This window comes from Melospiza melodia, chromosome 6 (genome assembly GCF_035770615.1).
Source record: "Melospiza melodia melodia isolate bMelMel2 chromosome 6, bMelMel2.pri, whole genome shotgun sequence".
Lineage (NCBI taxonomy): Eukaryota > Metazoa > Chordata > Aves > Passeriformes > Passerellidae > Melospiza > Melospiza melodia.
Window position 1 is genome coordinate 72,631,643 of NC_086199.1, and position 22,243 is coordinate 72,653,885.

Genomic DNA, 22,243 nt, shown 5'->3' on the forward strand with positions numbered 1-22,243 from the left:
CGCGTTTGGGGCCCGCGGCGTTCCGCGGCTGGCGTGGCGGGTCGCCACCCCTTCTCTCCGCGGGGGTCGCTCGGGGCAGCTCCGCCATGGAGGCGGGGACGCCGGGGGGAGTCAGGTAACGCAGCCGGGGAGGCGCTCCTCGGCCGGTCTCTCCTCGCTCCCGCTGGTGCCGGGGAGGCTCCACCGGTTTGCGCGGGGAGCGGCGGGGTCAGAGCCGGCCCCATGCAGCGGGTCGGGGCTCGGGGCGGGCGTGCGGGGCCGTGCCGTGCTGTCCTCGCCGCCCTGCCCGGGCAGAGCCTTCCCGCGGCGGAGCGGAGCAGCGAGCGGAACCGCAGCGCCCGGGGTAGTGCGGGCTGCACCGCGTTCATGCGCCAACAGAGGCGCACGAACTTGGGGCAAAACCCGAAAGGACGTACGTGTCTTCAATCAAAAATGGAAAGGGCTAAGTGATCTAAGTATACGGTCACTGTGAGATCTCAAATAATAATCGACGACTTGTAATTGTGACTGAGCCTCAGTGGGTGCCGTCTGCATTTCCTATATTGCATGTATGGAATTAATAAGTATTCCGTAAGCATCAGTATTTTATCTGCCAGAACTAATACTTCATTCACTTCCATCTGAGCCCAGCATAATCTGGGACATACTTTGATGATAGACACTACTGGCAGCCCATTTTCTTTCAGGCAAGTAAAAAATTTACTGTTATCTAATAAATCTAAAAGTTATTTCAAGCCTAAGATAACATAGAGCTGTCATCAGGACCATTGGAAGGCTCCCTCCTTTGTCGGTCCCACTGAAGGTTGAAGAAAAGGATGCAGTATTACTTCTTTTCTGCCAGTCCTCCCCATTTCTCCATTCTTATTACTGGAAAATAATAATTAACCATAATGACTGCAGAGGGAGATCTGGCTTCAAAATGCATAAGAATTCAGCTATGCTGAAATCCATCTCTGTCATAGATTCAATAATTTCTCAAAATTTCAGGGTTTAAAAAGAAATGGTTCAACGTGAAACTAAATGTATAAGAAACTCTTCCCATATCTAAGCACAGTAGTTCAAGGTCCATCACATTTTATGTGGGACCAGAGTTTTCTGCACTGTTTTTAATCCTGACCTCTCTTGAAAAGGACCCCCGTCATTTGATCATTCAGCAGGTGTGTGATGGACACATCTAAATACTTCCTTTATCTGCTCTTTCTAGTGTCCAAGATGAGGCTGTGGACAAAAGCAACTTTAAGAAATGCAACCAGATTGCTTTTTACAGGTATGGAGAATTGTAGTGTAGTTACACATTGACTTTTAATCACAGCAAGTCTGCTACTTTCAGGATTTATCTTCCAAAGGTGAGCATTCCATTTACCTATCAGCAAGCAGCTATCAGCAGACTTTGAAACATGTAGTCTTACACCCAGAATGTCTTCTGTTAAAGTTCAAAAGGATCCGTCCTCTCATCTGACAAAGCCACAGCAATATTTTAATTTAAATGCACAAGAGATTGTTCTCTTGACACAGATGTTTCTTGACCATCTGCAGTTCAAAGCAGCAGAACACTCAGTAGAAATCATTTGTCTGTGACAATAGCTGACTGTGTGATTACAGTTCTGTTGAGCAAGTACCTTGCCCAGAATTCAGTGTCAAATCTAAATTCTAGCTCACTAGTCCCTTAAAGTTAACCCTCTTCTAAGTCATATTTCTCATCTCATTCCTAACTGTGCTCTCGAGTTTTTTCTTCCCTTTGTTGTGGTCTTTCCTGTGCTGACTGAAAGAAGTGATTGTCTGTTGTTACACCAATTAGTCACTGACATATTTGGTTTATTAAAGAAAAAGTTTGTCTTTAAGGTAGCGTCCAAAACAGTTATCTTCAAATACTTCATAAAACCTGGGCTTGGCATGGAGAATTCTACAAACATTTGAAAGAGCCTTTATTTCAGGATCTCTGACCTAAAAACATTATCAGGGCCAAAAGCTGTAGTCAAAACTGTGTAGTCATCAAATTTATCAAGAAACAATTTGCTTGGTGCATATTTGAAGGTTACACATTACAAACACACAGTGTTTCATCACCCCAGAATGTAGAAGGTGTTCACTGTAAGTTACAGGGATATATGACAGCAAATGAAAAACAGATTATTCAACTGAAATTTCAGGGATAAATGAAAGAACAATAATGGAATTGTACAGCCAAGAACTGGACACTTGAGACTATTATTGTTATAAAAAGCCATACAGAGTGGTGATGGGTGAACCCCTGAACCCCTCTAACATCTCATTCATAAGCATTTAGGTGTGCTCAGAACTATATTCCTTCTTTTTCCTCTTGACTTAAAGTGCTAATAATTGTATTTCAAGCTCAATAAAAGCTCAATAAAATTGATTAAATAAACATTTCTAACAATATAATGTCCCTCTGTATGATATAAGCTACAAGAGCTGGGGAGACCAAAAATAATTTCTGTCTTGACAGGCGTCAGAAACTTTTATGTCCTGGAAAATCCCTGTATCGAGTTTTGTTGGATTCAGTCACATTAAGTGATGAGAATGTCAAATTCCAAATCATTCACGAGGAGAATAAGGTGAGCTACCATATAGCATAAGAGGGTGCTTACAGAAAGAGCAGTGAATATTGTCAATACAACTAATAATATTTACAGGTTTTGAGATTCTTCAGTATAGATATTTGAGAGATAATGCAAACTATCAGCTTAAATTTGTCCTTACTAATCAGCATTTTAAGTTCTAAAAAATTAATGGCTGTATGAAAAAAGAGAGTTCTGAATAGAAGACTTTTTTCCTAAAAAATATTTTTAATTCAGAGTTTTCTCCACTCTTTCAAGGTAATAAGTTCTTTTTTTGTAATGCTAGATATCAGATGCTTGAAGATAAAGAGTTCACTTAAAAGGCATTGCTTCTTCAAAGGGGTTAAGTAGAGTTAACTGGCGTAAATTCATAGGGATGATGAATTTTACTCTCAACAATGCTAAAGAACAATCAATCAGAGAGCAGGCATGTTTTGTTTTTTTCCAGACAGTAAGTGTTTGGTGATGCTATGTTAAAAATAAGTAATTTTTATCCTTATGAGTTTATCTGTTTGTTTGCTCACAGGTTCTTCTACAAGTAGAAATTTATGAAATAGAAGGCAATATTTTCAGGCTTAAGATTGATGAGGCATCTCCTCTCAAAGCAAGATACAAAGTTCCTGATGTTCTTATAAAGGAGCCTACCACCCAGAGGTAAGTGATGGGTGATTTAAGTGATGATTATTTAGCACCTCGATATCTTATACACATTCCTCCTTTATATTACAGTACAGTTGTCCCTCTACAATATAAAGTTCCTACAGAAAGAGAAAACAAAAATGCATGTGGTTTATTTACTTTCAAAAATTTATGTTAAATACTTAGGAAAGTATTTAAAAAGTAGAGAAAGCTTTATCATACACACTAGAAAACTGAGCCTGTTTGATCCGATCAGAAAATAGCCTACTTGTTACAATGCAAAGTTTTTACCTAAGGCATTACCTGTTAATGTGAAAGGAGTGCAAGCTCTAGATAGTTTTCATGGCATTTCTGTAGCCACTTTTTGCACTATGCAGTGAACCCTGAGCACAGCATATATTTCTGGCCTTCTTTGGCTTGACATTAGCCTTGAGGTTTGTGTAATGTATGCAGATATTCTCAGCCATCTTCTGTATCTATTGTTATTTAGTTGCAGCAGATTTCATGTGCTGTTGATTGATATAAAGCTGTTGTTGCTTTTCATTTGCCAGACTGTTCATATCCCACAAGGAGGCAGGTATTTTGGTACTGTCAAGTGTTAATGAGGACTACAAACTTCGAGTCACAGCAAACCCCTTCCAAGTTGAGCTGCAGTCCCAGGGTGAGACTGTTATGAGTGTGAATTCCAATGGTTTGTTGTATTTTGAGCACCTACAACCACCTCCCAGTGACAGGTACAGCATTTGTATATCACATCATCGTATGTACTGGTTGTGCTTAGCTGAAAATAAAGTGTGGAATTGCAATTTCTGAAAGCTCTTATGCACTGAAACATGACTTCTCTTTTACTTCATTAGTACAGTGAATACAAGGGGAAATTTGTTTATTTAACAAACAAATTCTAGATCAATTAGCTGAGGACTGCTTTAATCCCTTGCAGTAGCCATTAACAATAAACTGATTATTTCTGTGTATTTGTTTTCATTAGAAAACCTACAGCACAAAATGAGGAGGCAGCAAGTCATTCCTCTAAGGTAACACATACTTACTGCAATTCAAGCAAGAATATTTTGTAAAAGAAAATTAAATTACATGTTCATTTTGTCCTATAGTATGTTTATAAATACAATCCAACCACCTTCAAAAAGGACCTGGTATAACATTTTGAGATATTTTACAAATTCATAGTTGAAGGAAGGTTTATGTGTTTTACCACCTTGTAGAAGGCATCAGTCAGGTAGATTTAGCCCAAAAATGTTTTTTTTCTATAGCCTTTTTATTACTAATTTATTTCTCTTTTGTTCTCTTATTTGAGCTGGAGTAGATGTGTAAAAGGGAGCTTTGTGGTGATATTTGTCATTTTCAAATTCCCCGTTCATTGCAAAGAGAGTTTCAAAAGAACAAGACCTTTTTTATAACAGTCAAAAAATATGTCTCCACATACATTCAGGCATAATACAGAAATCAAATTCTCTCTTAAAATAGACCACGTCCTGGCAGCACATAGAGGCACATAGCAGTTTTCCCAGGAGGCTGAGCTGTGTCTGGGATATAATTTTAGCCCCCTGCAGAGCAGATGGCTGCTTGCTCTGCTATCCTGTTATAAATGGCAGGAGCTGTGCTGCCTTCAGCATACTTATGTTTGAGCTCTGATTTCTGCCAGGGAAAGCACACAGCTGCAAGAGGCCACGTCCACTTACTGTGGGATGAATGTAGAAAAGAAAACTAGGGAAGACACTGCAAGAAGTGTAAATTCTATGACAATGAATTACAGGACACAAGTGTTGGAGAGTCTGGTTCTAGCATGGCTTAAAGAAAGAGGCCTTGAAGGTATACAACAGAGGGAAAAGTAGAAGGGAGTTGTAAAGCATTTCCCAGGCTTGATTCTATAAACAATTAGGCTCTCTCAAGCACCACTTTATAAACAATAAGATTCTCAGACAGTTTTCCCATAACAGGCAAACATTCTGTCCTTGGGCTCTCTGAGAACACTGATCCTGTTTTCAGTGGACAAACCACAGGTGTTGTGGACAAGGGGAGGGGTTAGAGTTTTCTCTGTTAACCTATCGTGAGCTTGGATTTTGCAGTGTGCATGAAGTTGATTAACACTGTTGTATAAAGTGGCTGATTTAATCAATAAATCGGAGTCGATGCTGATCAATTAGGATGGGTCGACTTCCTTCGCTTTCAACACACAAGGAGGTTAAAAGTATCAGTTACAGACACTCCAGAGTGTCTGAAGAGCTTTTTCTGTGTCTGACCTTTACTCTTTGGGGGAGTGAGTTGGTTCTGTTTGTATGTGTTTTTTTCTGTTTGGTTCTACCCATGCATTTCATAAATTTGTTCAACATCAAGGAGGAGCACATTTTTCACAGTGAGAATTATCAGTCACTGGAACAACCTTCTCATGGATGTGGCATAGTCCCGTCATGGGAGGTTTTCAAGATTTGTTTGGACTGGCTGCTAAATAATCTCATCAAGGCTCCCTTTTACCATTAAAGGGTGGACTATGTGATCTTTTGAGGTCCCTTTCAAACTGGGCTATTCTATCATTCTGTGATTCTATCTAAGATCTCAAATATTATTTTTATGCTGTAGCAGACTGCTTGTTTACAGCATATGCACATCAGTTCTTCAGTGTAAATTCCTGGAGCTGAATCTGATTTGTGGTTTTGATTTATTTATATTAGCCATATGTGGCCAAAAAAATAAAGCAGCATAAATCTCATGTGAACAATCATGTCTTTCTTAAAACTACATTATGTGTGCAGTTTCATTTGCTAGGCTTAGCTATTTTTGTTTGTACAGGAAAGACAAGAAGATCTAGGTCTCTGGCAAGAGAAATTTGGCAGTTTCTTGGACATCAAAGCTCATGGTAAGTCTCAGTCTAGTTCTGAAAACAGCTTTACTGTTTTGTATATAGCCATGTTCATTCATATTTCTGTCTGTTTTCTGTTTAGCTGTTTAATGTTTATCAATGTCCCACTTGCTCCTGCTTTTCAGTTGCCTTAACTTTGTTTTAATGAGAAATCAGTGATGGGTAACAATTTGACAAAAACTCTGCAAATATTCATTTGATCTCTGTTCAAGAGGGAACACATTAAATGTGACCCATTGCATCAACTCACTGTATGCCATTTCTGACACAGCACTAACACTATCTGCATTGTCTGACTTTGCATGTATATATTCTATATAATACATTTTTTCCTTTTTTTTTTTGTATTAGTGCATAACATTGACTTCACCTGTAGTTTATTCTCATGACATATCAGAAATCATTATATCTAAGCATTAATAATTGTCACAAAGAAACCCTTTTAAGTGTGGACTAAAAAAGGGAATACGGAGCAATCTTAAGTGATAAAGACAAAAGTTATAGACACATGAGAGCGGTAACTCAAATAAAATTTAAATTATAAATTACCAAAATATATGATGATCTGCTGTCCATCCCCTTGTATTCTATATTAATTAAGTTGCTTGGCTTTGTCCATTACCATTATCATGCAGACTTTTATAGTGATCAGCACTACCCAGCAACTGCAGTAGAAGAAGGGAAGTCTGAAAGCAATTTCTTTTGGTGGCACAAACTTCCTCAGTTCACAGTCAAGATCCAGAGGGCAGGAAGCTGTTGCCCTTGTTGTTTATGCTATTTCTCATGTCTTAGGCCAGCATCATGTTTTTGTGTTTTCTATGTCAGAGGAATAAAGTCCATATGATCAGATTCTGATCCTGAAGCCACTGCTTGTCAGTCTGCAGGTTCTCAGGTTGCCTGCCAAAAGTTGCTCTGGATTCAGTAGCGTGACAGGATGGTATCACTGGTGGAGACTCTTGTGCATGCTACTCCCCTGGCTGAGGCTGAAGAGAAGACCAGTGGGAAACAGGCAATTCAGATCCTGAAGTTTGCTGTGCTGCAAAGTTTGGCTTTTAGGTAGGGGTAGAAACAGGATATAATTTTAAGTAGTTTCTCTACCAAATAAAGAAGTGACCCATGATTACATGGATTTGGGATTTTTTTCTGTTAAAGTGATTCATTTTATCTTGTTAAGAAGTTCAAAATCAAAAGAAATATAATAAAATCTGTTTCAAATATTACCTCTATAGAACAGAAGTAATAATGGAAGTGAAGTTAAAAGGAAGCATAAAAGACTTAATTATTGAAACATTAAAACCTATTTTCTTTTGGTTTATCCAGTTATGTTGCTCTGCTTTATTCCTTTCAGATAAGTCTAAGAACTCTGCATTCTCATAATTTATTTTATTTCCACAGGTCCTACTTCTGTAGGCATGGACTTCTCTTTACATGGATATGACCATGTTTATGGAATACCACAACACACAGAAACACTTCTTCTCAAAAACACCAGGTAAAGGTGTCAAGGCATCAGATTGCTCATGAATGCAGTGTCTTTTTTTGTTTGTTTTGTAAGAGAGAGCTATAACATAGTATTATTAATTTAACCCAGACAAGAGCTTGAGATATGTGTATCATATAGTGTATTTTTTAGTTTAATATTTTAGTAAGTTGAATTGTAGCCTGTATCCATGTGGAGTAAGGCATTCTGCTTTCCCTAGTGTGCAGTTTCATGAATGGCCCTTTCTGTTCTCTCCCAATTTTCCATGCAGTTTTTTTCTGACTTCCAGGATTGGTCATGTTTCAGCAGAACTCATAAAAGAGCAATTCTATGGGAGGATGGAAGAGTTTGGAAATAATATTTTAGGATTTAAAGCAAACTCACAGTAGTGTTCCTGGCAGCAAAACTCTCGTTTGCTTCAGATAGTGAGGACCAAAGCAAAGAAGCAGTAATCTAGGCAGTCCATATTTCAGCTCTGGATGCTAAACAAAAGACTAGAACACAGAGCACTTACTGAGTATTCATCAGGTTTAGTGAGACAGCAAATAGAATTAAAACTAGCCTAGTGCAAGGTGCTTATGTGTAACAAACACATCTGTTTGTTTGTCCTAGTGATGGTGATGCCTACCGGCTTTATAATTTGGATATTTTCGGCCACAAGATACATGACAAAATAGGTATTTATGGTTCGGTACCCCTTCTCTTAGCACACAAGCCTAACAGAACTTCAGGGATCTTCTGGCTGAACTCTTCAGAAACACTGGTGGATATTAGTACAAAGGCAGTAGCTGAGGTGAGAGTTATTCACTTTCCTCAGAATTAAATTACAAAAAAAACACTTCAGGATAAGGCCAACAGGAATTTAACACTATTGGAGATTTATCTTTTGCTCACTAATGAAGAATTGTAAGTCTCTTCCTCCTGTCCTCCCTATTGCTAAATTTGTTGTATTAAACTAAAAGAACAAAGATCACTCCTTTCAAGAGCCAAGTTATAGATTTTGTATCTTAACAGATCTACAGGAGGAGACAGAGAGAAAATACATAGAAAAAATCTATACAGATGTAGAAGGCAGAAAAAATGGTGGACAAAAATCTTGACGTTCACTTGGATTTGAGAAATTTTTATGAATGTTTAAATTCTTGGAATTGCCACAGATTTCTGCTTAGCAGGCTCATTCTTCTGTGGAATGTAATTGACCTTGAAGAAACATAAAATGTTCAGGAAAGGAACTCACTCTTGAAACACAAACATGAATTCTGTTAAAATTGAAACAATGACAAGCAAATCTTGCTTTTCCAGCACTGCATTATGTGGTTAATTTTATTTTTTTGTTTATGATATAGATATTACTCAAAGATCATACAGAAAATTCACAGTCCTTAATTATGGAAATGCTTTAATATTTTGCCACTCATTACTCATTTTTTCTCATAACCCATGACTCTACTTTGTGTAAGTGGTATGCAAGGTAAAGAATTGTGAAGGATTTATAAGAAACATTCAGTGTGTATTCCTACTACCTGCCAGGTATGTGGTGGTGAATTTTGTGTGTTCCCCTATTTGCTCCTTCATTGAATAAAAGTATGATAGAGAGAGAGATTCAGGTTTACCTTGTTTTCCTTCTAAGCACACTCCATCCAGATCTGCTGCAGAAAGTGCTAAGCAGAGAGCAGTGCCTCTAACTGATGTTCGCTGGATGTCAGAAAGTGGGATCATTGATGTTTTCCTGCTGATGGGACCCACTGCATTTGATATCTTCAAGCAGTTTGCACAACTGACAGGTACTAACTGACATAATTGGAGTCAGAATGGCACGCTTATCCAGGAGATTGTCTGAGGAACATGCTGTACCCAAGAGTGGGTCAATATTTACCTAGCCCATTGTGTTCAGGGGCCAGTTGTTCCCAAACTGCAGTGTGTAGATCAAAGGCTTGTGCTTTGTGAAGACAGGCCTCTATCCTTGTTTTCTGTAGCATTCACAGCTGGTCAAACTTGCCTGCAATTGAGAAGCCAGCATAATCACTGCTATCTGAAACTGCACTCTTAGATGAAGAGGTGAAACGCAGGGGGATAGAACGGCCAGTCACAAGACATGTATCACAAGTATCAAGACATGCCACCTTTCAATGTGGAAAGACTGAATTTATTGAGAGTTTTATCTTCATTCCTATATTCTTTCTAGGCACTCAAGCCTTGCCCCCACTTTTTTCTCTGGGCTACCATCAGTGCAGGTGGAATTATGAGGATGAACAAGATGTCAAGGCAGTGGATGCTGGCTTTGATGCACATGATATTCCTTATGATGTCATATGGCTGGATATAGAGCACACAGATGGCAAGAGGTATTTTACTTGGGACAAAAAGAAATTTCAGAACCCCAGAAAGATGCAAGAACATCTCAGGAAGAAAAAACGCAAGGTAAATAATATTGCAGGAAGAAAGAAAGATTTCTCTGTAGTGTGAATCTGCCCAATCTAGCTTTAAGCATGGTACATCTGATACTGGAATCAGGTGAACTTAACACATTAAATTAGACTGTGTTGCCATCTGGTGATGCTTCCAGCATGCAAGCTCCCTTGTTTAATTCAGTTCCTTATACCATTTTATTATTTAGTAGTTTGGTCTGTATCCTGACAATCCAGCTAAATTTGACCCATGTGGAACTCCATCTTACAGAAGCAGCTCACCACTGATGAACACAGCAGAAAATCTTCTTAACATGATCTTTCACCATTGATACTTTCTGTGGTTGTTTCAGCTTTTCTTTGTGTTTCTGTATTTCTGTTTTTACCACTAAAACATTTTCCTTGGAATTATTGAGTTTTTTACCGCTAAAACATTTTCCTTGGAATTATTGAGTTGTAGAATTGCTTAATGCTTGATCTTTGCCAAAAGTCAATGAACAGGGGATTGTTGAAAACATTATTCAAGTTTTATGGTCTCTCAATTGGAGCTATAGTACTTTCTCAGCTCTGCGGTAAAGCAGCAGAATGTAACTGCAAAACACAATACTTGTTGCTGTTGTATGATACACAAACTAAAATAAATTTAACTGTCTTAAGGCATATGATTTTAAGCAGGCACATGAGCACAAAAGTCAGATATTTTCCCATTCACAGAATACAGCAATGAATTAAACAGATTGTTTCTAGGGGTTGGGGTACTTGCTTTTATCTGAAACAATGGCTTTTGTCATTTATTTCAGAAGGGTAAGTTCATGCAGTCCTTGTAAATTCAGGTCCTGTAATGTGTAACACAGTATATAAAAAACTGGTATCTGCTTTTTAAAACTAGGGACGCAGCTCTCTTTAACTGAGATGAAGTCATTCTCTGCCTTTTAGCAAAAGTGAACTCTTACTGTTTTATTAAGCACAGCTGATCTTAATGATGTGTTTTATTTTCTTACCCTGACAGCTTGTGGTCATCGTAGATCCTCATATTAAGATTGATCCCTCATATGCCCTGTATGCACAGGCAAAAGAAAAGGGATATTTTGTGAAAGACAGAAATGGGCAAGATTTTGAGGGCATCTGTTGGCCAGGTAAAAAACACTGTGTCTTTATATTTTAAGCTGTTTATTTTAAAAATTTTGCAGAATAGTTTAATTGGGATGCATGGAAGCAGAATTGAATTCTTATATTCCTTTCAGATTCCTTACATTCCTTGCAAATTCCTTGCATTTGTTGAAAATATTAGTAATTATAATAAAAATTTAAAAATAAAGTCATTTATAATAATGGGGGAGGGTTGGTCCTCCCCATTATGTCCCAATTGCCTCAGCTGTATAAATTGCCTCTGCTGTATGTATTGGATGTGCAGCTAGTCTCAGTGCCTAGAACTAGAAGAGCTGGATATATTGATAAGAAGAGCCATTCCTCTTCTCAGCTTGTCTTGGACGCAGAAATGCAGTCTGGTCCATTGCAGTGAGCACAGCTTATGTAGGCTGGATGAAATTTAGTGAACCCCGATCCGGAAGACTTTGATTCAAGAGAAACACAGTGATTTGACACATTATGTTTCATGAGATCTCATTGCAGGGAGGCAGAGGAGGTTGTCTCCCTTCTTTACAGACAGGAAGCACACAGTCCTGGCAAAGGAATGACTACAGGAAAAATCAAGGACATATTGCAGCTTCTAGTAGCATGGTCGGATGTAGTTATTCAGCTTCTCAGTGACACTTTTCTGTTTGAGCTCAGAATACTGGTGGTGATGGCTTTCCCTGACTACTTGTTCACATGTGAACGTATTTGAAATTGCTAGCAGACATCCTTAAATGGTGCTTAGCTTCAGACCTCCTGAATCTAAGTGTGTTGATCTTCACAACATGGCAAAGGGTGTGCTGAATTCCAAGTCAGCCTGGAATTTGGTCTTGAGCTTTAATTTCAGAAAAAATAGCAACTACATTATTGCTGCCTATGGAAACCATTGTAGCTTTAGGTCATTGTATATAGGTGCAAAGAGAATATTCTTAAAATCAGATAAATAATTGGGATCTCCAACATCCCCAGGTTCCTCTTGTTACCCGGATTTCACCAATCCTGAAGTGCGAAAATGGTACGCAGATCAATTTGCCTTCAAAACATACAAGGTTTGTATTTATTTGCTCTGATCTACATATCCCAGAAAGCCTGAAAAGGGAGAAGAGAGAAGATACTGTTTAAGCAAGTTGTTGGCCTTTGTAGCTCTATTATTGTGTGTAGGAAAATGCCTTGATAAGCTGAAGTACCACAGAAGGATTTTCTCCATGGACATGTCTACACTGAGCCAGTTGGAACCCATATGCCACCAGTGAACACACACTCTTAGTTGCAGCAATATAAGGGACAAACTGCAGGCATTTTAAGAACCCATAAGCTGAAGCAGGTGCTGCTATTCCAGCCTTTGCTACCATGACAGCACACAAGGAGTGATGTGGAAGTGCACTCTCACACCTTAGTCACTTCATCCTGACCTTCCTGCCTAGTGCTGAAAGTGTCTGGGTGACCATTGCTGCACACCTCCAGTTCCTCCCACCCTGCTTCAAAGTCCTAGTTTGCAGGAGAGTTGTTGAAATCACTTCCCTAGTTGACATACATGGTAGATATTTCCCATGCTGCTTTTTCTCTCCAGCTTTTACATCTGGCCTTCTCTGATTTTTCCTAATGGCTGTTTTATACTTTTCTTTTCCCTGCCTCTTTCCCTCACAAGAAAGCAGGAATAGCAAGTGCCTAACTGAATTTTGTAAGAATTGCAAAGATCAAGTGGGCTTGCAGACTGCTACCCTGACTAGAAGGGCCTCTGAGAGGGATGAGATGACTAAATGGGGGCTGTCAAGTGACCTGAGAAGTGTAATTACCAAGTCTTGCTTTTGTCCTGCTGTTTCTACTCATACCCCAGACTGGCCCGACACCCACTTGAGATAAACACTCAAAATCACAGGATTGATTCTGTCATGACCTAATTGAAGCCCTGTGTCACAGGGATCCACTAATATCCTCTTTGTGTGGAATGATATGAATGAGCCTTCGGTCTTCAAGGGGGCAGAACTAACAATGCAGAAAGATGCTGTGCACTACAACAACTGGGAGCATCGGGAAGTACACAACCTCTACGGATTCTACCAGGTAGAGTCTCTGGAGCCACAAACTGCAGTTATTCTATGGAATATGTGTGATGTGGTACTTCACACAGTAGTAGGTATTCTATAGCCTTCATCAAGGTCTGAAACTCTGCTGGATATTGCAGTGTTTGAAATAAACTGTGATTGGTCACAAGAAAATGTGACATCATTTGTGCCATAACTACCATAGTAATGTAAATTACATTGGTGTGACTACTGAATCTTTTTGTTCACATGTCTTCTAATAAGAACGTGTTATTTAATAATAGATATTATTTCTGGGAACAGAATTGCCTTAGCTTTTCTGCCTTAGAAGGGCTAAAAAGACAATGTAAAAAGTACCCTAATTAAAGAGTTTGTCTTCTTGACTCTTCTATTCATGACTTTTTAGCAAATGGCAACTGCAGAAGGACTCATCAGACGTTCTTCGGGAAAAGAGAGACCGTTTGTCCTCACACGATCTTTCTTTGCTGGATCACAGAAGTATGGTCAGTAAGGATTAGCTGAATGCCTTCCTTGTTGCTTTATTATATTAAGTTTGATGGATAGTAGTCTAGAGAGGACAGAAACTGTTTTAGAAATACTGATGTGGTAAGCTCATAAGAGTGCAAGTGATTAAAAAAATCAGGAGAAGCTGGCAAGGTGTGTATGAGTCAAAGGTAGAACAGCAATCTGTGTCCTGTGATAAATCAATAGCTGTTTTTATTGCCTATTTCAGGAGCATGGATTTATAAAGAAAAAAGAAAGGTGTAACGTACAGGAATTCCAAAGTAGTTCGTGATTATTCTTGTCTTCTTTCCTTAACTACAAGCATAAACTGAGATATACATTCAATTTTCCTGCATAATCCTGAAACTGTGAATTTCCAGGGGCAGTGTGGACTGGAGACAACACAGCAGAGTGGAGTTACTTGAAAATATCCATTCCAATGCTTCTTACCATCAACATGGCAGGGATTTCCTTCTGTGGAGGTAATGAGTTTCTCACTGTGCATAAATTGTGCCATCAAGCTTTTATTCCCAAGGTAGACTTCAACACAGACAGTGGAAAGTTCAACAGCTCTCCGCATTTCCAGGTGGTTTCACAGATTAGTCTGGTTTCAGAAGCCTGAAACCTGGCTCTCACCGTCATGTCTCTCTCCACTAACTTTTGTGCAGTGTTTTTGTCCCATCTGGAGTAGCAGTCCTCAGGTAGTGTTCTGTTTACAGCATCACTGTGATAGTGCTCTGTCCCTCGGAAAATCACTCACTTAGCCTTCAAAACCTCTCTTGAGTTGTTTTTTTTTTCAAAGCATAACTTGTTGCACTGGTGTTTTACTCTTATTTGGACAAGCAGCTGCCCAACAGGTGAACAGAGCAGTGAGCAAACTGTGAAATGCATGGATGGGATGTTTATTAGAGGAGAGCTTCACATTTTCCAGAGCAATCTCCACAACTGTGTATTTTTATTTGTCTGCGCAATATCTAGCTGATGTGGGAGGGTTTATTGGAGATCCAGAGCCAGAGTTACTTGTTCGCTGGTATCAGGCGGGAGCCTACCAGCCCTTCTTCAGAGGTCACTCTAACATGGAGAGCAAACGGCGTGAACCGTGGCTCTTTGGGGAGAAGAACACCCAGATCATCAGGAGAGCCATTAGAGAGCGCTACGTCCTCCTGCCCTACTTATACACTCTGTTCTATCGGGCACACACGGCGGCTGAACCCGTCATGAGGTAAGAGCCTGAGCCAGCAGGCCTAGAGGGTATCTGCAGGAGCTTCCTTGGAGAAGGGAGGCTGAATTACCACCTCTTAGTTTTGTAGTTCCTTATTTGGCCATTAAAAGGGAGAAAATCAGACAAAAGTTCTAATAATGAATTCTCTTTTCATGCGTTCTGTGAGCTTTGTTAGGGCTCTCAGAGGAAAATTATGTTCTGAGTTTTTCCCCCAAATGACACCTAGAACACACTAATTCAATAAACACATTGCAGTCTTTGAACTTTTTAGAGTAGTCTGGGCTTCAAACTTTTCATCGTGATAAAGACCATCACATAGTAGTCCAACCAGTACATAAAACAGTGCTTAATGGACTGTGAACTTGACCTGAAAATGTAACTGCCATTTTGCCTCTCATGAAAATATTTGTTACTGCTTAACTGTTACTGTTATAAAACCTTATTTCATATTAATAGTTTTATCACTTTTTTCTGCAGTATTGCTTATAATGCTTCTTTTAGTAGAAAATTTAATAATCTAGAACAGAAATGAAATTACAAAATAAATTATTTGTTCTGTTGCTCTCTAACCTCTTAAAAATGCACGTCTATGGAACTGAATGCAGCACTTCTTTTGGGAAGAGACTAATGTCATTAATCTCCCTGGTATAGATCATAATCTGTGTTTGTTTGTATTATAATCTGTGTTTGCAGTTGCCCTAGAACTGTTCTTTTGCTCACATTTGCCTTTATATTTTGTTATGCAGATACATCTTAAATGTTTTAGAAACATAACAGTCTTTTTGACAAGGGTTGAGTGGTTTGAGTTTTGAAGATAATTTGCATTACAGACTTAGTAGTGTGAGTGTCTGTCTGGACCTGTGTAGGTGTAAATGCACCTGTTTTATGCACTGACAGAAACAGTGGGTTTCTGTCTTCCTTGAAATGAAGCTTTTGTTTGCATGTGAACTGCCTACAGTATTAAATCACACTTCATTGTGTTGAGTTTACTGCAGTAGGTACAGAATTAGAGGGGAAGTGTATTTTTCTCACTGAGACAAGCAGAATGGAAGGTGTATCTCATTAGCAAGCACATGAGCAGCAGGACTGCAGTGAACAGGTGGATGCCTGTGAATGAGCTGGTGAACCAGGCTTTTGTGTAAAGAAACCCAGACCCTGTCTCTTAACAAGCTGTTGTTGTCATAATCTCTCAGACTTTAAATATACAACTCCTGTTCCATAACCAGATGGTTATTGCACTACACTTTTTTGAAAAAGACTGAAAATGAGCTTCTGGTGCAGGTTTTTCAGGAGTGGCCAAGGTGAGACTTTCTATAAAAAGCAGCAGGGAGCTGTTGAGAACAGGAAGGATCGTGCTCCAGGGACTAGTTCGTCAGGGGCCAGCATTGCTGGTAGACTGGGACACAAAGGCTCACTTATCTCTCCTTTGATAGAAGGCAAATGTAGTGAAAGGTTGTAAGGAAGAAGGCAGGAGGGAAGAAATTGATGCCACAGATGTAAAGATAGGTATACTGGAGTGTCTTAACCCCTGCTGTACTGGGGACTCTCAGCAGGGGCAAAGAGGCACTTTGAGTCACTGACACAAAAGAGAACCTTACCCTATATTCAGTTCTCGGTAACTGTGCCTTGTAAAGAGAGGGGAAAAATGGAGCCTGAAAATGCCAGAAAGACTTGAACAGGTTGATTGGAGAGGAAAAATGTAACTGAATTCCATTATCTCTTTTCTACAGGTCTCTCTGGATAGAGTTTCCAGGGAAAATGGAAACTTTTGATGTGGAAAATGAGTACATGCTGGGTAAGCAGGTGTCTTATTCCCTGCAACTTGAGTTAAATATTTTTAAGATGTTGCATGAGAAAAAGAAAATATTAAAACACTGCCCAAGACTTAAAAAAATTATAATTGAATATACAACTTAAGACCTCTTTAAGGGACCTCCTTTTAACAGCACTTTGAAAACAGAGGATATAGGAGATACAAAAACTTACTTGTATCTCACTAGTCACTTTGAAAAAACATTATTGCTTTTGACCTGAAACATCAAGTCCAGTAGAGCAGCTAAGATCTGCTTCAAAAAATGGCAGTAGTAAACAGCTACCACCCAAATATGATTGGTTTGTACTGTGCTGAAGTCAGTCAGCCATCAGCCCACTACACAAGCCTTTTTCTTCAGTAGAAAGTGAACCTAAGCATATGACATGCCCAAGCAAGCTCCTGGAATGGCTGTGGGAGGTTGACAACCCCAGAGCACACACAGGGTCTGCTCTGGGAAGATGCAGCCTTGAGGACCATAGCTGTATTTATGTTTTTCTCCAGGAAATGCTTTGTTGATACATCCGGTCACAGAGAAAGAGGCCAAGACAGTGACAGTTCTGTTTCCAGGGTCAGAGGAGGTAAGGATGTATATTAATTGCTCATCTCAAAGAAGTATTTTATGCAGAAACCTTCCAGCTCCCCATCTAATAACTGCTGAGCACTAATGCTGTGGCAAGTCTTTGCTGGCCATGCTGTGCCACTCTGAGCCCTTCTTTCCATGTTGATGCCTTTCTTGCTTGGCTCACAGTTAATTTGCTTTCTTGCTTTTCCACAAGCTGCTGCACAAATTTCAAGTCACCTACAGTTTAAATCTCCCTTCAAAGCTTGCTCATCAATCACCACGAAACAGCTTCCCTACACTGTCAGTTACCTTTTTACATGTATTCCTCTTTGGGTTGAACTTCTCATTTTATGTAGGAAAAAAAGGGAACTTTGAAGAAAGGTCAAAAGGTAATCAGAGGGGAACTGTGGGGAGGGAAATGTTAACAAGTCAAGCCTTAGTAGCCTGGGACATGTATAGCAAACACTGACTCACACAGAGAGCAGTTCCTCTCTGAAATAAAGGTATTTATCCACAGGATGGCACAGTGGTTCACTCCTACAAAGAGCATTTGGCTACAGCAGCAGTGAAGTGGAGGAAGGGAAATGATTTGGGGAAAATAGTTGCTAAGGGGAAGCCTGAGACTCAAGAGAGTAAGCAGCAAAAAGGGGTGTATGAGACCATGCAGAGCCTTGTGACTCCACTAACTGCAAACAGTTAGAATTCTTCTCAACTTAAGGAGAAAAACAGACTAGGCTCTCCAGACAAGTTAAGGAAAATACTTTTATCAAGATCTCTGTGGCAATTGAGTGCTTGGCACACTTAAAGTACTTAAACCTACTGCCAAGTGTGGTGCATGGGAGATTCAGATGCAGCTCCCTTTTGTCACCTGTTATTAGCAACTTTGTTCTTAATTTTCACTTAAATATAAATATGCTTTTTCAAGAACTATATTTTAAAAAAATTAAATTGTTTCATTGTTTTGCACTTCCAGATGCTTTAAGACATACAAGACATTATGCAAACGGTAGAAAAGGTCAGATGATTTTTGTGCTTCAGAAATTACAATTTATTCTTTTCATCCAGAAGATCATTTAATTTAAAAAGTAAATGCTTTTTCTTGCCTATCAAATAGGTTGTTAGGAATACTGACAATTTAAGGAGAGTAACTGCATCTACGGAGGGAACAGATTTTGGCATATGTGTCATGGTCATTCTTATTTCATTTTTTCTAGATTTGGTATGATTTCAGAAAATTTAAGCGAATGGAAGATGCGGGCACAGTGAAGATCCCAGTAACACTGGAGAATGTATGTTTTTGTTTTAAAATGCTACTTTCATGGAGCAGAAAAAAACCCCAAGCTTTTGTTTTTTCAGTATTCAGAATCAGAAAAGTTACAATTTCATTTCCTTGTAGAAATATAATCTAAAATAGCTTTTGTATAAAACTCCCATCTCCTCTGTTGTTAGATTAAACCCTAGTGTGTCCTGGTAGTAACATGAGGTGATATAACAGTTCCTTTTCCAAGCAAAATTATTTTGCTTATATACATGCAGAAGTTTAATACTATTACCATTGTTAGTTGAATGATTTTCTTTATATATTTGTGGCAAAAGTTCATTTCTAAGTTGAGCAAACTTCTGTTATCTCTGATCCCCGTTAAAATTCCATTATCAGTGTGCAGGAACCTTTCTGCCCTGGCTTTGTGTTTTGCAGATTCCTGTATTCCAGCGGGGGGGCACTGTGATACCTCTGAAGACCTCAGCTGGAAAATCCACTGAATGGATGATAGATATTTCTTATGAACTCCACGTGGCCTTAGATGCAGAGGTATGCTGGGATAGTGTTCCCTTTTTACAAAGATGTCTTCTACTCCATCTGACCTTTATAGGCCCTGTTTGATCAGCACAATGGCATCTACATTTGAGTGCCCAATGGCTCTTCTCCAAGTGTGTGCTTGAGGGGACTCAGACAGCTCCCCCGCTGTCCCCTCTAAGCATGACCATCTGAGTACAGCAGAGCCAGAATATTTTTCTGACTTTTTTCAGCCCTTGTCTAGTCCCTTGGAGGGAGGAGCAGAGAATGAGCAGGCCACCAACTTCCTTTTGGACACAGAGAGGGAACTTCCTACAACTGTCTTTGCTAGTAAAGAGGTGACATATGGCACCTGCATCAGTTTACAAAACCAGGATGTCCAGCAGTTTCAGAGCTGGATTGCTTGAGCCTTCCAGGGATACAAGCTGCTGAAGAAAAATAAATACGCACCTTCAATATGAAGCATAGCATATAGTGAGACAGTTTAATTATTCAACACTAGAAGTTGCTGTTATATTGTGCTCTATCTGGTGTGTTTCACAGGCCTGTGCCATAGGTGAGCTCTACGTAGATGATGGGCATTCATTTCAATATCTCCACAAGAAGCAGTTCCTGTATCGGAAATTCACTTTCCACAAGAACATTCTCTCTTCCAGGTAACAGCAATCATGGACAAAAGCCACCAACACACTGTCACTGGAAATGCCTGTTCTAGTTCATGAGGCCTTCTTACAAAGGTAGCAGTATTAGTCTCATCTATTGCTTAGTGAAGTCCGAGAGAGTGCAGAATCTGTCATAAAACTGCAGAGGTAAACAGTGTTCTACAGAAGTCTGAAGGCAGTGCCACGTGAAATACTGAGCTGTCTTATAGTGTTTCAGTATAGTCAGACTCGAGATTCTGCAGATGGACACAAATATAAAGGAAGTCATTAGAAAGAGTACAGCCTATTTGAGAGACAAAAAGGATAGATCAGGAGATTTGCAAGTATGCAACACCTGGAGTGTTTATATTTTCTAAGATTTGGTTTCTAACGTAATCTTTGCTGAGAGGGTGGTCAGTCACTGGAACATGTTCCCCAGGGAAGTGGTCAAAGCATCAAGCCTTTCCTAGTTCAAAGCACATCTGGATGATGATCTGAGTCACGTGGTTAGGTTTAGGTAGTGCTGCAAGGAGCAGGGAGTTAGCTTGATTCTTATGTGTCCCTTCCAACCTGAGATATTCAGTGCTTCTGTCTGGGAACCAAAACCACACCTTTGCAGTCTCCCAAAGTAATCAACAAATTCACCGTATATATTAGCATGAAGAAAAATACTTGAAGGGAGGCACAATCAGATACCCCCTGCAAAGGTTCAGTGACAAAACCTAAAAGCCAAAGAGATGCCAAATATGTACTCCAATACTTTTACTATTGAGGTGCATTGCTAGCAAATCTAAAGTTGGAAAAAAATCATTTTGAGATTAATAACACCCTGTTCGTTAAAAAAGAGGTGCATTTTGATTTGATTTGGGGTATTTTTTAGAGCTTTTTAATAAAAATTGAATTAGTTACAAAATTAAACATAATTTTGTCTCATATTGAAATATTTTACATTAAAAAAAGTTAAAATTAGCTTTATATTTAGGAGTTTTGACTACTGTTCTCTGAAAATCCAGAACTTTTCTGGTTCTCAAAGCCATGCTTTTTGCTTTAAAATAGCTTATCAAACTGTTTTTCTTCTGATTCTGAAATCTGATACACAGTGAAAAAATCAGCTGACAGTGGGAGAAAGCTTTACTTGTTTTTAAGAGAAAGGTAAATAGAGGAAAGGAAACCAGTATAGGGAGCTTTCAGGATGAGACTGAAGTAATAATATTTGTGTGATACTGAATTTATTCTGAAGGAAAGAAATTGATGTATATGAAATTATTTTCTTTTTTCAGCCGCGTAGATGAAAGCGGACAATACCACACTACATGTGTAGTTGAACGGGTGGTAATTCTGGGATTTGGGAAGCAACCCACTTCTGTGACAGCCAGTGCCAAGGGTAATGAATTGACTTCTGTTATACTACAATTTTTTTCAAATTCTGTTGCTCTGCTGCCATTCACCTGAGGTGTCAAACTGACAGGTCTGCAGAAGAAGTGTTACAGCTTAGGAAGCCTCTTTGTTTAGCTTTCTTTGTTACTTTTTTACATCAAGGACAGAATTTAGTGAAAGGAACCAGCAGCTATTCACCACTAATACTCCATGCAGAACTGAAGAACACTGACTTTGAAAGATGATAATACATCAGTAAGTGTGGTTTGGAATGAACACATTCAGACAACATGAGCAGAGATGGCACTTCAAATGAAAGCCCATTTGCTCAGGTCTGTTAACCTGCCTAGTCTAGAACAGGAAACTTGCAGACAAACCCAGATTTACTCTTCTGTTTCCATGCTCATCCAAACCCTCTGGAGTTCCTGACTATATGGAGATCTCTAGAAGTTGTGAGGTATCCCATAGGGATAGGCAATAGCAGCTACAGAAGGAGCATACAATTTCTGGTTGCTTTTCAAGCATGTCCCTTCATTTTGAGAGTCATAGGGAAATGTACTTTCTGCCTCCACCTGTCAAGGGTGCCTGGAGGAACACCTGTGCAAAAACCAGGGTGATTTTTTTTCAGAAAAATTCATAAGTAGTTCCATAGTTTGATGTACCATAGTTTGAAAGATCAGAAAAAAAGAAATATTTACTTTCTTATTCCACTGCATTCTTATATGTGTGCTGGGAAGATTTGACTTCTATTTGTTTTTTAATCAATCCTTTCCATCAGTAGCAGGGACAGTCAGAACTAAAAACTGTAGAGTGACATGTAGCTGTGTTTCAGAAGAATTCTTCTTAAATTAAATAGAAAACTCTCTTGTCCTGTTCAGATGGAAAAAAAAAAGAAGTGGTTTTCACATATGATACAAAGACCTTCGCACTGACGCTGGAAAACTTAGCCCTGAGTGTTGATGCTGACTGGGAGATCTGTATCAGCTGAAAGAAGATGCAACTTCTTCAGAGAAACTGTCCATTGAGAGGCTGAGGAGAAATAAACTGAGAGGACTTCAGATGTTCACTTGATTCCAATTAAATCAACAAACATATTTTCCACCAACACATCCAAACTAACATTTCTTACAGTTTTTCTTTTAAAGCACCAATTTGGACTTGGATAA

General features: G+C 39.2%; 1 protein-coding gene across 2 annotated transcripts; it reads left to right on the forward strand.

The window, feature by feature from the left end:
* Nucleotides 1-32: 32 nt before the first annotated feature.
* On the forward strand, nt 33-22,135 carry GANC (glucosidase alpha, neutral C). 2 transcript variants are annotated; one of them, XM_063159101.1, is made up of 24 exons: nt 33-115; nt 1,205-1,267; nt 2,468-2,576; nt 3,106-3,233; nt 3,770-3,952; nt 4,207-4,252; nt 6,027-6,093; nt 7,492-7,588; nt 8,189-8,369; nt 9,207-9,360; nt 9,762-9,997; nt 10,994-11,120; nt 12,088-12,167; nt 13,039-13,182; nt 13,570-13,666; nt 14,048-14,149; nt 14,646-14,889; nt 16,620-16,684; nt 17,204-17,280; nt 18,479-18,553; nt 18,961-19,074; nt 19,603-19,715; nt 20,981-21,084; nt 21,956-22,135. In XM_063159101.1, exons 1-24 carry the CDS (start codon nt 87-89, stop codon nt 22,063-22,065), a joined length of 2,745 nt encoding a protein of 914 aa, XP_063015171.1. In that variant the 5' UTR covers nt 33-86; the 3' UTR covers nt 22,066-22,135. The 2 variants fall into 2 exon arrangements, with proteins under 2 accessions (XP_063015171.1, XP_063015170.1); XM_063159100.1 differs by lacking the exon at nt 33-115 and adding an exon at nt 551-686.
* The last annotated feature ends 108 nt before the right edge of the window (nt 22,136-22,243 follow it).